The sequence below is a fragment of the Pan troglodytes genome, chromosome 5 (genome assembly GCF_028858775.2).
Source record: "Pan troglodytes isolate AG18354 chromosome 5, NHGRI_mPanTro3-v2.0_pri, whole genome shotgun sequence".
In the NCBI taxonomy this organism is placed as follows: domain Eukaryota; kingdom Metazoa; phylum Chordata; class Mammalia; order Primates; family Hominidae; genus Pan; species Pan troglodytes.
This window is the reverse complement of record NC_072403.2, coordinates 153,930,194-153,947,023: the sequence shown is the minus strand read 5'-3', so window position 1 is coordinate 153,947,023 and position 16,830 is coordinate 153,930,194. Positions and strand designations below refer to the sequence as shown.

Below are 16,830 nucleotides of genomic sequence, written 5' to 3'. Positions count from 1 at the left end.
AAATAATGCCACATATCTATAACTATCTGATCTTTGACAAACCTGACAAAAACAAGAAATGGGGAAAGGATTCCCTATTTAATAAATGGTGCTGGGAAAACTGGTCAGCCATATGTAGAAAGCTGAAACTGGATCCCTTCCTTACAACTTATACAAAAATTAATTCCAGATGGATTAAAGACTTAAATGTTAGACCTAAAACAATAAAAACCCTAGAAGAAAACCTAGGCAATACCATTCAGGACATAGGCATGGGCAAGGACTTCATGTCTAAAACACCAAAAGCAATGGCAACAAAAGCCAAAATTGACAAATGGGATCTAATTAAACTAAAGAGCTTCTGCACAGCAAAAGAAACTACCATCAGAGTGAACAGGCAACCTACAGAATGGGAGAAAGTTTTTGCAATCTACTCACCTGACAAAGGGCAAATATCCAGAATCTACAATGAACTCAAACAAATTTACAAGAAAAAAAACAACCCCATCAAAAAGTCGGCGAAGGATATGAACAGACATTGCTGAAAAGAAGACATTTATGCAGCCAAAAGAGACATGAAAAAATGCTCACCATCACTGGCCATCAGAGAAATGCAAATCAAAACCACAATGAGATACCATCTCACACCAGTTAGAATGGCAATCATTAAAAAGTCAGGAAACAACAGGTGTCGGAGAGGATGTGGAGAAATAGGAACACTTTTACACTGTTGGTGGGACTGTAAACTAGTTCAACCATTATGGAAGTCAGTGTGGCGATTCCTCAGGGATCTAGAACTAGAATTACCATTTGACCCAGCCATCCCATTACTGGGTATATACCCAAAGGATTATAAATCATGCTGCTATAAAAACACATGCACACGTATGTTTATTGTGGAACTATTCACAATGGCAAAGACTTGCAACCAACCCAAATGTCCAACAATGATAGACTGGATTAAGAAAATGTGGCACATATACACCATGGAATACTATGCAGCCATAAAAAATGATGAGTTCCTGTCCTTTGTAGGGACATGGATGAAGCTGGAAACCATCATTCTCAGCAAACTATCGCAAGGACAAAAAATCAAACACTGCATGTTCTCACTCATAGGTGGGAATTGAACAATGAGAACACATGGACACAGGAAGGGGAACATCACACACCAGGGACTGTTGTGGGGTGGGGGGAGGGGGGAAGGATAGCATTAGGAGATATACCTAATGCTAAATGATGAGTTAATGTGTGCAGCACACCAACATGGCACATGTATACATTTGTAACAAACCTGCGCGTTGTGCACATGTACCCTAAAACTTAAAGTATAATTAAAAAAAAAAAGAAAAAAATTCTTAAGTTTTTTTCTAAGATACCATCAGGTTTCTTAGAACTAGTTTTACCATTTTAATCCTTGCTTTTAAGCTTTGAGGGCAAGACCAGAGAAGCCTTTGGTCTATGGTTAATTTTTCCTAACTACAAACACAATACACTTCTAAGTAATGTACCTAAAACAATGTGTTTACAAGGTTGTTATACTGTGGCTGGTAGGAACTTGGCTTCTTTAAATCACTAATTCACCCTTTTTGGGTAAGTGTTTTCCTGAGAATTGGTTAATTTTCCCACATGCAGATAGAAACACGTATTTAGCTGAAAACCCAAGGGGAAATTCTGTGAATCTCCAGAGTTCTTTCTCTGTATGACTCACTTTTCTCTGTTCTGCTGATTCCAATTCCATCTTCTCAAGTAAGAGAGACTTCCAGGCTCACTGTGGATTCCTTATCCTTGTGCATGGGCTGAAAACTCTTTCTCTAGGCAGTAAGATAGAGCAATGGTAGAGCTCATCTCATCTGTTAAACCTGTCTTAGGGATCACTGTTTTGTGCTGCCAATGTCTAAAAACTACTGTTTAATATGTTTTGTCTGGTTTTTATGTTTTCAGTGTATTCTCTGTTACTCCATCTTGACTTGAAGTAGGAATCACTTCCCACCCCCGTGGTCTCATATATATTCTTTAAGATTTTCTTCTATTATCTTCCCCAAATTACTTTTTCATACTGTGACCTTTAATGCACTAGAATTATAATACTACATATAGTATTACATAGAGACTCTGTTTTATTCTTCTTGCCTGTGAAACAGTTTTCCCAGTATTATCTACTAAGTGTTTATTTGTTGCAATACACATTTGAGTGTTGTTTCCTTATCTACAAGCAACTGACTTTGAACTTTGTATTCTCTTCCATTAATGTTTTTTTCTGTTCTTTTGCCAGTTCCATTTTAATTTTAATATTATATATTTGTATTAGTATCTCCTTTCTCTCAAATTTTATGCTTTTCATTTCCATTTCTGTTGCAATAGCATTGCTTGGAATCTCCTCCAGTGTGTTAAATAACAATGATAATAGCGGGTATACTTGCCTTTGTCATGATCTTAAGAAAAACCTATAAAATGTCTCCATAAGTATAGTATTTTATATTTTTTCATAATACACTGAAGGATAGATACATTGAAGCAGACGAGGATTACAAAATTGGTTTAAATTTCAAATTCTTCATATTCACTTACAACAATAATACTCATGTCAAGGAATTTGAAACAGCATCAATATGGTTCTGAACAGTTCCTGTACTAGGGCAATAAAATATACAATGTGTATTTATAAACATCAAATACTCAGGATTAAAAATGTATACTTCATTTATATAGAAATCACATTTTTTTTGACACAATTGCTTTCTCCAGAAACAAAGAGACATAACAGACCCTGATTTCAAATACAATAAATTTCAAAATGCAGTTTCATGAGGTCTCTTTCAAATTAGACAATTTATCTTGTCTCTGTGAATCATGTTAAGACTCAAGTATTTTTATCCAGGAATATTGATAAACATTAAGTATATGAGTCTAAGAAACCTAATATGGTATATGACATATTGAATACAATAAAAATGTTTGTATGGCTGGGTGCTATGGCTCATGCCTATAATTATAGACATTTGGGAGGCTGAGGCAAGAGGATTGCTTGAGCCCAAGAATTTGAGACCAGCCGGGGCAACAAAGTGAGACCCCATGTCTACAAAAAATTTAAAAAGTTAGCCAGGCATGGTGGGGCACACTTGCAGTCCCAGCTACATGGGGAAGGTGAGGCAGGAGAATTGTTTGAATGAAGGAGGTTGAGGCTATAGTGAGCCATCTTCATGCCACTGCATATGCCTGAGTGACAGAGCAAGACCCTGTCTCAAAACATAAATAAACAAATAGTGTTTCATTCCAGTAGATGTTTACCTTTGATGTGTGTGCATTCTATTAATATGAGACAATACTGTGTTCTTATATATAATTTTGTGATGAATCTAAATAACACATTATAATAACTTTATAACATTTTAATAAAATACCAAAAAAATTATTAAAATATTCATTATATTCTTCACTACAATGAACACAAATCTTTAAGTAAATACATATAAATTTACTTAAAATGAAGAAAATTCAATCCAGATGGCTTGTTTCTACAATGCCTGTCAATTGGATATTTATTAATCCAGTTTTTAGACTAAACATTTTTTTCTCTTCTAAATGATTAGGAACACACAGACACAATGGGGAGAATATAAAAATTCATACAGTAATTTCGATTTCAATATATTTTTATATAAAATATGTTAAAATGGCATAGTTGCAGTTTGAATTTTAGACACTTCATAATTAGAAGATTGCTTTAGTAATTTATTCTGTAGAGTAATATTGGATGTTAAAAAGAAAACAAATAACTTTGGAGATAAAATTCCTAGAGACATTTCTCAACTTACATGTAATATTAATTTCCTTGCTCTCTTTTCCTCTTTCTCTTGCTCCCTCTCCCTCTATATATGTGTATAATTTTTATAAATATAAATAGAATATGTATATATTCAAATATATTTATATATAAATATTCTATTTAACTAATCTTAATTTTATAATGAATTATTTTAAGTAGTGAAATTCCAGAAGAGTACAATAAGGACTTTTGAGTTAGAAAACATAAAACTTAAAATTGATTACAATGCAAATGTTTACCTTGTCTAATTCAATTTTGATGTGACAGTGCTCTTGGTGGGCAATATCTGGAAAAGTTGCTTAATTTATAAATGACATTGCATATATACACATCTTATCAGTTTATGGCTAGATCATCATAGGTAGTCCTTGGCTAGTTACATTGTTATTATTCAATTGTTCAATTTTATCCTTTAATAACAAAGAACTAGTCAAATGTTTTCCCTAATGAAGAGTGTTATTTAGCTAACTCCAGAACTGAGCCACCATTTCTGATCAGTTTACATTAGACTCAGATGGTGGTGATTTGGGAAACTGTTTTGTTCTTAGGGACAACCTATTTAAAACAGCATATCAGATGTTTATTGAATATATATCTACGAGTGGCATTACTCAATCATAAGCATACATATACTCTGCCTTAATAGATAGAATTAACAAATAAAATTGTCAAGCCAGGTTCCAAAAGAAAAAATAAGTTAGTAATTTATTTTGAAAAATTGTCAGTTTCCAGTAAAGCTGAACATACTCAAGTACTATGACCTGGCAAATCCACACCTGGGATTTATTCAAATGTGCACCTGAACACATGTAAAAGAATGTTCATAGAAACGTTACTCAGGTTGACTAAAATTGTAAGGAACCCAAATGTTAATCAATATAGAATGGATAAACAAACTGTGGTATATTTATAAAATGATGTAGTATACAGTAATGAAAAATGCCACCTGAGAAAAAACATGAGTGGATCTCACAGATATGGTGTCGAGTGAAAGAACCTAGACACAAGAGTGTATGCTGAATGATTCCATTTATACGATGCTCAATAGGAGGCACACTTATTCAATAACAAGCCAAATGGTGGTTATTTTGGGAGATGGTGGCTAGATTGTGGGCTCTGAATGATGGTTAGATTAAGCAGAACGATTAAGAAATGTGTACGTTATACACGTTATAATTCAATAAAATATAAATTTAAAAATAATATGCCAACTATAGGAAATAATTTTCACATTTAAGGTAAGAACAGTAGATGATCAGAAGAAGAGTAGCGAGAGGATTTCATTTATGAGCTTCATTCTTTGGCACTCATTTTTTCCCCCTAAATTCTGTGTTTCAGCATTAGGGACTTGCCAACTCAGCCCTTTAATCCTCAGAGATTCCAAAGTTCTTGCCTGGGGCTCCTCCTGCTTGGAGGCGGATAAGGATGGATGTATATAGGGGCACACACACATGCATGGAGGACTGACCTCCCCTCCAGTTCCACACAATACAACAGGAACTTCACAAACAAGAGCAAAGCTGTGGGAAAAGCAGGTTGCAGGTGGCCCCGCGCTAGTTCCCGGGATTTCAGCCGCGGCCCGCTGGACAGCGCCAGGATGACTTCTGCTTCTCTGGGCGAACAGTCCGGCAGGTGCTTCTACTGATCCCCAAGGGACAGCTCCTTGTTCTTGAAAGGCTGTTTTCCGCTAGATAACCGCGAGAACAAACCACTGAATACGGAACAAAGACGCAACCGCTTTGCTTTTTTTTTTATTTAAATTCAGAGTTAGCCGGAGCCATTTCCCCCCTCTAGAAGCGGAGCGCCCGAGTGTGTGGACAGACCCCTCCCCAGGTCCTGAACTCAGGGACGTGGCGCTGTGAGGCGCGCCCCGCGGACAGTAAACTTGCAGGGGCGAGAGGGAGGGACATCGATTAAACCTAAATCGTGGGCGTTCAGTCCTCAGGGCACCGGAGCGCGTGAAAACTCCAGCGGACTCTGCTGGAAAGGAGATCATGCCCTCTAAGTCTCTTTCCAACCTCTCGGTGACCACCGGCGCGAATGAGAGCGGTTCCGTTCCCGAGGGGTGGGAAAGGGATTTCCTGCCGGCCTCGGACGGGACCACCGCGGAGTTGGTGATCCGCTGTGTGATCCCGTCCCTCTACCTGCTCATCATCACCGTGGGCTTGCTGGGCAACATCATACTGGTGAAGATCTTCATCACCAACAGCGCCATGAGGAGCGTCCCCAACATCTTCATCTCTAACCTGGCGGCCGGGGACTTGCTGCTGCTGCTCACCTGCGTCCCGGTGGACGCCTCGCGCTACTTCTTCGACGAGTGGATGTTTGGCAAGGTGGGCTGCAAACTGATCCCTGTCATCCAGCTCACTTCCGTGGGGGTTTCCGTGTTCACTCTCACTGCCCTCAGCGCCGACAGGTAAGAGCACAGGTAGCTGTGGGTGGCTTGGAAAAGTCGTGGAGAGGGGCGAGTAGAGAAGACTCACCCGGAGTGCACCTACTGGCAGAAGGACGCAAGGAAAGGTTGGGTGTGGAGAGGAAGAGAGGGAGAGAGTGTGTACCTGGGAAGTAGAGTAAACAGAGTTAAAACGGACTGACATGTGAGGCTTGGAAAAATATAAGAAAATTACTATGTTTTAAAAAAACAATTAAAATTGCATTTAAAATTGCATCTCCTAGTCCCACCTCCGACACTTAGGGAATATTATTTCATAGAAAAGCTATAGAATAAATATGCAAAAGAGCGAGTATCTTGTTGAAGCTTTCTGTGTGTGCTTAAAATCTTATAAGTGTACTTTCCTTTATGCAGTAGAGTAAGAATCTAATAGGTAAGAATGTCTGCTTAATATTAGGCAAATATTTAATTTTTATTTCTTTCAAGTAAGAGGAGAACTTACTTAAATTTATTAACTGAATTTTACTATTTCTTAGAAGTAAAACCAATTAGATTAATAAATGTTCTTTGGGCAGATGACTTTTCACATTCTTCTTGTTTAATACCTGAAGCTAAGAGACTTTTTTTTTTCCACAGATAGGTACCCAAAATACATCTTTGATATTAAATCTGCTTTTGACATATGTTAAGGGTGTGAAGTGTCCATTATTCTATTTTGCACATCAACTAGTTCAACTCTGTCATTTTTCAGATGTGCATATTGAGGCCCAGGGAATGTAATTTCTAGCGGAAGACCAGGGAGGAAAATCCAAGTCTCCTGACTCAGGGTCCATTTAAGCAGAAGGGAATGTTTGGATAGGGGTGGGGGAAAATGCAAAATTAGGTACCTTTTCATGGAGCTGTGGTTTAATTCCCTTGGTGGGAATGGAGGACTGACTTAAGCTATTTAGATAAACAATTAACTTGGATAATTAAGGTGGTATGCCCTCTCCTCTTTAATTTACATATTCAATTGCTAATGAAAAATAAGTCTGTATCTGAATTTCCTGGTATTTGCAAGAATACTGGAATACTACTTTGGCATTGAAGAGTTAATCCTGACTGAGGGAAACACAGCATTCAACAGAGACTTGAGAAACTGAGAATGATTCACTTTCTTAAAAACCACACTCCTGGAAACTTAGGTGCCTTTTGTATAAATTATGTACCTAATTTTGTTTATGTGGCAGCATTTCTATTATCTTTTAAAATACTTTCTCTGAATTTCAAAGCAAAAATATGACTAGTTTAGCTGCCCCTCTTTATGCAATCTTATTTTACCTAGAAAGTTTAAAAAACCTACTTAGTGATTAGAATAAAACTTAATGATTAGCAACCACAGTAGTTTAAATTACTATCATTGTGCTTTTATTCTAAAGACATGGTATTGGTAGCAAGACCCAGGGTTGGAGTTTATTTCACACCAGTTTTTACAATCTATTGTCATGGCGACACATGACCATTTACACAGGTAAATTTGCCCTGGCCTAGATCAGAGAAAATAATAATCCTTATATATTTACTGACTTTCTCTGTTTCATTTGTGCATCATATATTCTGTGAATACAGGATGAATACTTTAGTAATAACAATAAGGAAAGGTGAGATGCCTCTTCTACTTGGTCCGTAGGCTACCCTTGTCTACCAGTGTGTGTTTAGGAAATATAAACTAGGAAACCTGAGTAACTGTTGATGAAGTTATGCAATATATTCCATGATTCACTTAAAATGGGTTGGAAATGGTTTGTTATATATTGTCTACACTTCTATTTTTCTTCTAGAGCATAGCAATCAATAGTTGACTAGTACTTGATGACTTCTTACTATATCTCACCAAAAGCTATGATTTCTTGTGGATGTGGAATCAATTGTAGGATTAATTGCGCTTAGCACAGTGCTAACTTTTTTTGTGTAATTTTTCAACCCTCACAATGCTGTTAGATAGGCATTATTTTATTTAAATTAAAAACTTAAAAGCTAAGAAAACAGATTAGAAATTCAGCAACATTTTTATGATCTCACAGCTAGCCACTGATGGTGCCAACATGTTTGAACGCCATTTAAAGTCTGAACTCTTCACCATTAATCCACATTATTACAATTCTTGGTATAAGAAATTACTAATAGTATTTTTTATTTACCAGCAGACTTAAAAGCTGAGTTTAAAACAAAACACCCAAGCATTAAAAAAAAAAAAAAAGAGTACAGGAGCTGATTCATTAGATTTATTACAGTGAAAAAACATCATAAAATGTAACTGCAAAATAAAAGAAGCACCTTGAATTCAAAATTAAGTAGTAGTTGCAGCAATAAAAACTATAATAAACAAATAAAAATTATGTTATTAGAGTCTTTAAACAACAAATTCAATTATTTGTATCATATATCCTGTCTTCACAGATGGCCTAAGTGTCTTTGCCTAACAAGATCTTTGCCTAAGATCTCTTTGCCTATAGAGATCACAGTACATAGAAAAAAACCCAGGAAGATAATTAGATTTCAGAAAGCATATTCCAATGTGAAGTGGAGACTCATATTCTACACTTCATTGATGTCAGCATCATTAGATTGCAGAGACTAAAATGAAAAACACAAATATTTTGAATCCACCTTGAGGCCTAAAACACCTTGTCTGATATGGCCAAAGGGTGGTCAGATGACACTGGTATCTGCGATTATTATTATATTTTATTTTTTTGAGACAGAATCTTGCTCTGTCACTCAGGCTGGAGTGTAGGGGTGCGATCTCGGCTCACTGCAACCTCTGCCTCCCAGGTTCAAGCAAATCTCCTGCCTCAGCCTCCTGAGTAGCTGAGATTACAGGCACAGGCCACTATGCCTGGCTAATTTTTGTATTTTTAGTAGAGACAGGGTTTCACCATGTTGGCCAGGCTGGTCTCGAACTGCTGACCTCAAGCGATCTGCCCACCTCAGCTTCTCAAAGTGTTGGGATTACAAGTGTGAGCCACTGCTCCTAGCTGGTGTCTGTGATTATTAATCCTCAACTTTCCAAACTCTTCCGAGGAGTTTCAGCAGACACATCCCTAGGCAACAGCTTTTGTGCCCACTGCAGTCATGCCTCAGAGGCACATCATCATAACCAGTATGGCTGGAGGAGAGACAGTGCATGGTATGAAGTGGTGATAGTGGTAGTCTTAATTTTTTATTATTTTTTTAACTGTTATCTTGATAGACATTTTTGTTACAATTTTGAAAATGTATATTGCTTGCTTGCTTACATAAAGTAGTTGATTAAAAGTATTTCTATATTCTTTCATGTTTCTAACACTTTTATACATATACACATACACACAAACACACACATATTTTCACCTCCCCCCGTGGAGTATTGGGACGTGTGTGCTGTGACATCAGGTTGGTGGTGCCCCATAAGCCATATTTTGCTCCTGGTTGGAGTTATAGTTATCTCCTTCTCTGTATATGAGTAGCTGCATTTCCAAATTTGGAATGTTATTTCTTTGATTCTTGAAGATCTTTTGGCCTCTGATGGCACATTATTAAAATGCAAATAACTCTTAGGAATGGAGTTTTCCTTTTTCTTTCATAGGAAAAATTCTCACAGATTCCTAGTGCTAAACTGTAAACTTCATAATTTCATGTATTAACAAATATAAAACTAGATATCAATTCTTTATTGTGGCTTCTTATATAACTGTTAACCAAAACGCATTTATAAATTAAATTTAAAAAATAAAACTATAAAAACCATAAAAATAAACTAATATTAGTTTAATGTATTGGGTGATACTTTCTTCTGATACCAAATAGCCAATGTTGGATTAAATGCAAAAATAATGTTGTACCAAATCTGATTAAGTTTCTAATGCATTAATAGTTATTAATACAAAATCCAAGTTTTTGAGTGCTGGTTAGGATAATCAGATTTCATTCCATAACTAGGTCAGTAGACAAAGTCTTGAATCATTAATATTATTTGTATATTATATCAATGCAAACAGATATTTTATTGAGTGTAATTATTTGTTAAGATACTGAAATAGATTGGATACAGGCCCTGGGTCTAACACTCCCTAGGCTTCATAGGACTTTTCCATCAGTCTTTGTTCAGTGGTGGGAGGGAGTGCTGTTAACTGTTTGCTGTTTTCTCATCAAAACTCCTGACTGAAGCTCAGGTTCATGTTAGCCAGCTGCCCCTGACTGGAGATGATGCTTTCTTTTTTGCTCCATAGCCCTTGCCTCTCAGTCTCTTAATTGGTAGTGAGATTGGCACCAAGAGTGTGCTTCTCTTTAGAACAATAGTCCACACTCACCCTATAATGCTAGAGTGATGACTTATTTATGTTCAACTTATTTTTGTTCAGCTTTGTATTACTCACACTGCTATAAAGAACTACCTGAAATTTGGTAACTTATAAAGAAAAGAGGTTTAATTGACTCACAGTTCCACAGGCTGTACAGGAGGCATGGCTGGGGAGGCCTCAGGAGACTTAGAAACATGGCAGAAGGGTGAAGGGGAAGCAAGCATGTCTTCACATGGTGGCAGGAGAGAGAGAGCTAAGGGGGAAGTGCTACACGCTTTCAAACAACCAGATCTCATGAGAACTCACTCACTACCATGAGAACAGGAAGGGGAAATTTGCCCCCATGATCCAGTCACCTCCCATCAGGTCCCTCTCTCAACCACTGGGGATTACAATTCTACATGAGATTTTGTTGGGGATGCAGAGCCAAACCATATCAGACCTGCGACAGGAGAATGTAAGGCAGCTTAAAAATAAGGATACAAACAACACACCACAGGACTAAAAAGGGAGGAAACCAAGGGCAGGGAAAAGAAAAGTTGGAAAATATAAAATGACCCATACTTTCACAAAATGTGAGTCATAGGTTTTTCTGAGAGCTTTCTCGTAGCCTTTTCAAAAAGAAAAATTTGCTTTCCATAACCAATTCTCTGTTATTTTTATATAACCATAGAAACAGAATCAATTGTAGTTTCTGCACGTAATTTATTAGTTTTTAATTTGAATTTATGGGGCTTATTGTTAAATAAATGTTATTTGACTCCAATAAATTAGATATCTTTTATTCACTGATCTTGAACACTTCTAGTTTATCTCTTTCTTTTATACTTAGAAGTAATTTCACACATTGAATTAGAAAGGCACTGTATAATTCTCACAAGATTCATAATATTGCCATAATTTATATGTTGCTTGTAGCTTTTGAAGATTATTCATCTACCTTGATCTGAAACTTTTGGGACACACTATAAATAAGGAGGGATTGCATCAGGCTTGGGTTTATGGTTCCTGGGTGCTGCTAACCATGTATCCGTTACATCCAAATGTTTTTCTTGGAGAAAAAGGATAAAACAGCACAAAACTCATGGCCATAAGGTGGTGCTTTCCTTATTTGCAAAAGAAGAATGATGTCTTCCTCATGATGTGACATATCATAATTAAAGAGCAGGCATCTGATTCTTCAAATGCTGAATTTCTGCTGGATTCTGGATACTATCCATTCTGTTGCTGAATGTGCACCCATTGCACTGCACCTTGCAGGAAGCCTGTGGCAAAGATGCTCACTGCTGCACACAACTCTCTTAAAACATGGTTTCTAAACCCGGCTTATCATCAGAATCACCTGGAAATGTTAGTAATATGCAGAATCCCACATTTCACATTCTAGGGATTCTGCATTAGTAACTCTACAGAGAAGCCTAATCATATTCTCTCTTTTTTTTACTTCTCTCTGTGTTTCTGAATATTGATGCGTCTTAGGCATCATTAGATTAGACTCAGTCTCCGTTTGTCATCACCATTCCCACTTCAAGATAATACCCAACAACTCCCACCCACTTTACCACAATTGCTCCTAATAAGGATCTCCTTGTTGCTCAGGCTATAGTTTCAACCATTTATTGAGACCCTATAGACTCTACTGGCCAGGCCAGGCATTGTGTTATGTATTAGAGATATAACAGTGAGCAAGACCTTTCTCTTATCATGCGGTTCACACTCAGACTTTTTGTGGACCTATTCTTTGCCTGAAAAATGAAAGTTTAATAAGAAAAAAAGAAAGAAAGAAATTTTGGGTAGTGTCATTAGAAAGATTAGTGTAGATGGAGATTTTTGAGATGCTATGATGACTCTGTAAGAGGTAAAAAATATCCCATTTTTATTATGTATTTTGTTTTATGATTAAACTTAATTATCTCTTTACATTAAAATTTAAACTACACAGATGTTACAAGCGAGATCCAAAATAAGAATTGATGAAGAAATCTATTTATTTATTGAGGTTTAATACATGAATAGTGATTATTTTTCTCTTTATATGCCTTTTGATCAACATTCTCTAGTATTTAGTTTTCAGTTAGGGATATCCTCCTGAGACCATTTATAAGGGAAAATATACCTTTTTACACATACCTGCCATGCTAATATACACAGTGAAACACTTTTTATACTAAGAGATACTTTTCCCCACATGTCTATAAATATTTGAAGGAAGCATAATAAAACATGCCCACATTAATTTGCACTATCTCATTTTATTTTTTGCTTTTTATCCTTTCAAAGATACACACAGTTGGTATACAACATTTTTCTTCGACAATTGTAAGCTATGTCTCAGTACTAATAACACTTCAGTAATCTGTATTTTCAACTATACTTCTGTTTTTGTAGGATTTTCAATTCTCCCCTTTTATTCAAATGTGTATCATTCAGAGAATATCATTGGGGTCTATCTTTTCTTGCAGGAGGTGGCTCATAATCCTCCTTGCTGGAAAGGCCAACATTTCTGCTAGGTTTCTTGCTTTCTGTAAACCGAGATTTCTGTATCTGTTTCTAGCAATCTTATCAAAATGAGAGACTTTTTATTTTAATTTCTATTTAAAGTTTCTCTATATCTTTTATAGTTATAATGCATGCTATGATATAATGTTTATGTTGGCCAAAATTCATATGTTGAAATCCTACTCCCCAAGATGATGGCATTAAGAGGTGGGCCTTTGGGAGGTGATTAGGTCATGAGAGTGGGGCCCACATGAATGGGATTCATACCCTTATAAAAGATTCCAAAGAGACCCTTGACCCTTCCACCATTTGAATAAACAGCAAGAAGATCTATCTATGTAAAAAAGGGGGACTCTCACCAGACACTGAATCTCTCAATGTCTTTATCTTAGATTTCCTAGTCTTCAGAATTGTGACAAATTTCTGTTGTTTATAAGCTGCCCAGTATATGGTACTTTATTATAGCAGCCCAAGTAAACTACAACAGTACTTCTACAATAGTATATGTGCTTAGATATGAGGTAGAGAAGTGACATTTTCTTCTCCTTTTTAAATGCGTGGAGGAAAGTTCAGAATACCCTTTGTGGTTTTTGATAATCTAAAAAGAAGGCTTGATCTTTTTGTAGTGATAACCTCTCTGCCCTTTCCTTGTCTTCTTCCACAGAAAAAAAATTACAGTCAACTTTTTGGTACTTTGCTCTTAAATATGAATTGTCAGTCAATAATTATGCAAATTTATTGGGAGAGATTACAGCACAAAGAGACCAAACAACCTGGAAAGAGATTAAATTTTTATTTTTGTATTAGTTTTATAGATACATAGCAAGAGCTGGCTGCAGTACCTCATACCTATAACCCCAGCACTTTGGGAGGCTGAGGTCGGCAGATCACTTGAGCCCAGGAGGAGTATGAGACCAGCCTGAGCAGCATGGCAAAACCTCCTCTCTACAAAAATACAAAAATTAGCTAGGCTTGGTGGCATACACCTGTAGTCCTAGCTACTTGGGAGGCTAAGGTGGGAGGATTGCTTGAACCTGGGAGGTGGAGATTGCAGTGAGCTGTGATCAGGCAACTGCACTCCAGCCTGGGTGACAGAGTGAGACCCTGTCAAAAAAAAAAAAAAAAGATACATGGCAAGAATGTGCACATATAACATAGGAATAGGACACTATAAAAAAGAAATAATTTGAAAACATAAAAAACTTATAGGAAACAAAAGATGATAGCAGAAAATTTTAAATTCAGAAAAAAATGATGGAAAGCAAAGCTAACAGAATATCTTAGAAATTAAAATCAAGAAGAAGGTGGAGATGTGCTCGATAAATGTGATTTTCCAAAATATATCAGAGATGGGGTAATAATTCAGATTTGTCTAACTGAAATCCTGTGATACTGCATCTTATTTGCTAGGTATATTGTCACTTGAAATACTTTAAAGAGAAATATAAAAAATTTGAGGTTTACATACCATTTTGAATTGTTTGCATCATCATTGCCTTACTTAATATGTGTGTTTGAGTTAGCTGTAGAAAGTTTTGGATTGTTTACTGTGTCCTGGAGTGTGATTCCTTTATCACTAGTACACTGCTAGTATATTGCCATTAATATTTTAGGTTGGAGGAGAAAATAATTTTATGGGATCTTGACATGAAATAAATTTGAGCTATAAAGACAGAATATTGTTCTGCTTTCAAGTTTTTCAGTCCTTATTATTGGATTATGGAGAAAATCCCAATCTAGATTAGTCTTTTATTTATTTTATTTTGTCAAAATGTAGTATGACCAATCTAGATTAGTTTCTAAAATTCATTAATGTCCTTAGAAAAAGAGTGAAGGGGCTCATGCTCAGAAGCTATGGAAAAGTATCAAGGAAGAATTGAATAATATTATTTTGTGAATATCTTATACTTGGTATTCAATACATTATGATAGATGTAACATATAGAGATTTAGAAGAATTTAAGAGGTAAACTAATGTCCAGGATTTTGGAAATGAAATGACTAGGATTTAGGAAATGCCAATTTAAAATATTTTTCTCTCTCTTTTTGTTTTCTGTGCTAATAAGTAGTGGAATGACTTGTAGACTGAGAGACACCAGGAACCTTAGGTCTTCCATACACTTTTAAGCAGCCAGGGAATAAATAAATTTGAGCTATAAAGACAGAATATTGTTGGCATCTCTCTTACTAAGCAGAATGTTTTTCTCTTCTCCCTTCTTTCCTTCCTTCCTTCCCTTTTCTTTTCTCCTTCCCTTTCGTTTCCTCTCCATTCCTCTCTTCTTTCTTTTCTTTTCTTTCTTTCTTTCTTTTTCTTTCTCTCTTTCTTTCTCTCTTTCTTTCTCTCTTTCTTTCTCTCTTTCTTTCTCTCTCTGTTTCTCTCTCTCTTTCTCTCTTTCTTTCTTTCTCTCTCTCTCCCTTTCTTCCTTTCTCTCTCCCTCCCTTTCTTCCTTTCTTTTTCTTTCTTTCTTTTCTTTCTCTTTTTTCTTTCCTTTCTTTCTTTCTGGAATAACTTGAGATGTATCATTTTCCCAGGTACAGAGCCATCGTTAACCCCATGGACATGCAGACGTCAGGGGCATTGCTGTGGACCTGTGTGAAGGCCATGGGTGTCTGGGTGGTCTCCGTGTTGCTGGCAGTTCCCGAAGCGGTGTTTTCAGAAGTGGCGCGCATCAGTAGCTTGGATAATAGCAGCTTCACAGCATGTATCCCATACCCTCAAACAGATGAATTACATCCAAAGATTCATTCAGTGCTCATTTTCTTGGTCTATTTCCTCATACCACTTGCTATTATTAGCATTTATTATTATCATATTGCAAAGACCTTAATTAAAAGCGCACACAATTTTCCTGGAGAATACAACGAACATACCAAAAAACAGGTAAGCTTAGTAGGCGTGGGTTGGTGGTGTGTGGTCAGAACAAGTAACTGCTAATTATTGTTTTATTTTGTGGGCTTTTAATCCTATGACTGATGAGAACAGAGATGGGCCTTCACAGGCCTTAACTAGAAGGGATATGTGGGGATCTCTAATATATGGTCATATCAGAGCCCTGCAAAGGCCTGCTTAGGTTCAGTTTATCATTTATCTGGATCTGTGATAAGGCCTGACATTCCACCATTAGAAATTAATGTATTGAAAGGCCTGTTTTACATGCAGATTTTTATTTAACAAACAACATAATAAACCAGAAAAATTTCACATATGAGCATACATTAATTTGATTATTGTCTCTTCTCCCATTAACCCACTAAGGATGGCAGGGAGTCTAGAAGAAGGATGCATCAGGAAAGGACTATAGGACACTGCCTGGGATCTTGGGATGGTTTTGGGTGGAAGTCAGAATGAGAGATGAGGGGAATAGCAAGAGCAGCAGAAAAGGAACCCAAAGGTGCAATTCAAAGGTGGGCTGGTGCTGAAGCAGTACGTGACCCAACTCAAATTTGTAACTTTCTCTACAAAGATAATATGCTCATTTAAAAATTACATCATGCACCTTATGTACTTTTTCTTCCTTCAAGAATATGCAGTACTAATTTAAGGTAAAAATCAACTGTGTTAATACACAAAGAGAAATAGTGTTCTTGTGACAAATAGTTTCTGGTTGTACATTTGTGTACAGTTAGAAAAGAACTTCTAACGGGTTTTGCAGGTACAGAGTAGTTACCGATGCTTGTTTCCAAATTAAAGGCAAAGAAATTGAATCGCAAATCATTTAAAATTTACTAGAACATAGATGGAGCATTAGGCTGGGGCCTTGGGCATGTTAGCAACAGCAGAAACTAGTAAAGGTTTCTTGCATGGAAGG

The 16,830-nt window shown here is 36.5% G+C and overlaps 2 protein-coding genes across 4 annotated transcripts in view; one reads left to right on the top strand and one right to left on the bottom strand.

The window, feature by feature from the left end:
* The window catches only part of GJE1 (gap junction protein epsilon 1), a 46,598-nt gene extending 40,880 nt beyond the window's left edge, over window positions 1-5,718 (bottom strand). Inside the window, exons 1-2 of the mRNA XM_054685553.1 lie at window positions 5,632-5,718; window positions 5,277-5,495 (exon numbers count right to left, since the gene is read on the bottom strand). Of these exons, the coding sequence (XP_054541528.1) occupies window positions 5,277-5,495; window positions 5,632-5,718 (306 nt within the window). The remainder of the gene's footprint in view (window positions 1-5,276; window positions 5,496-5,631) is intronic.
* The window catches only part of NMBR (neuromedin B receptor), a 72,762-nt gene that overhangs the window by 52,782 nt on the left and 3,150 nt on the right, over window positions 1-16,830 (top strand). For 2 of the 3 annotated variants that reach the window (XM_016956393.4, XM_016956394.4), the window contains one exon: window positions 15,554-15,902. In XM_016956393.4, coding sequence (XP_016811882.2) covers window positions 15,554-15,902 — 349 coding nt within the window. Of the gene's footprint in view, window positions 1-5,704; window positions 6,225-15,553; window positions 15,903-16,830 lie in introns of those variants that run through there. The other variant, XM_527520.8, reaches the window with a different exon arrangement.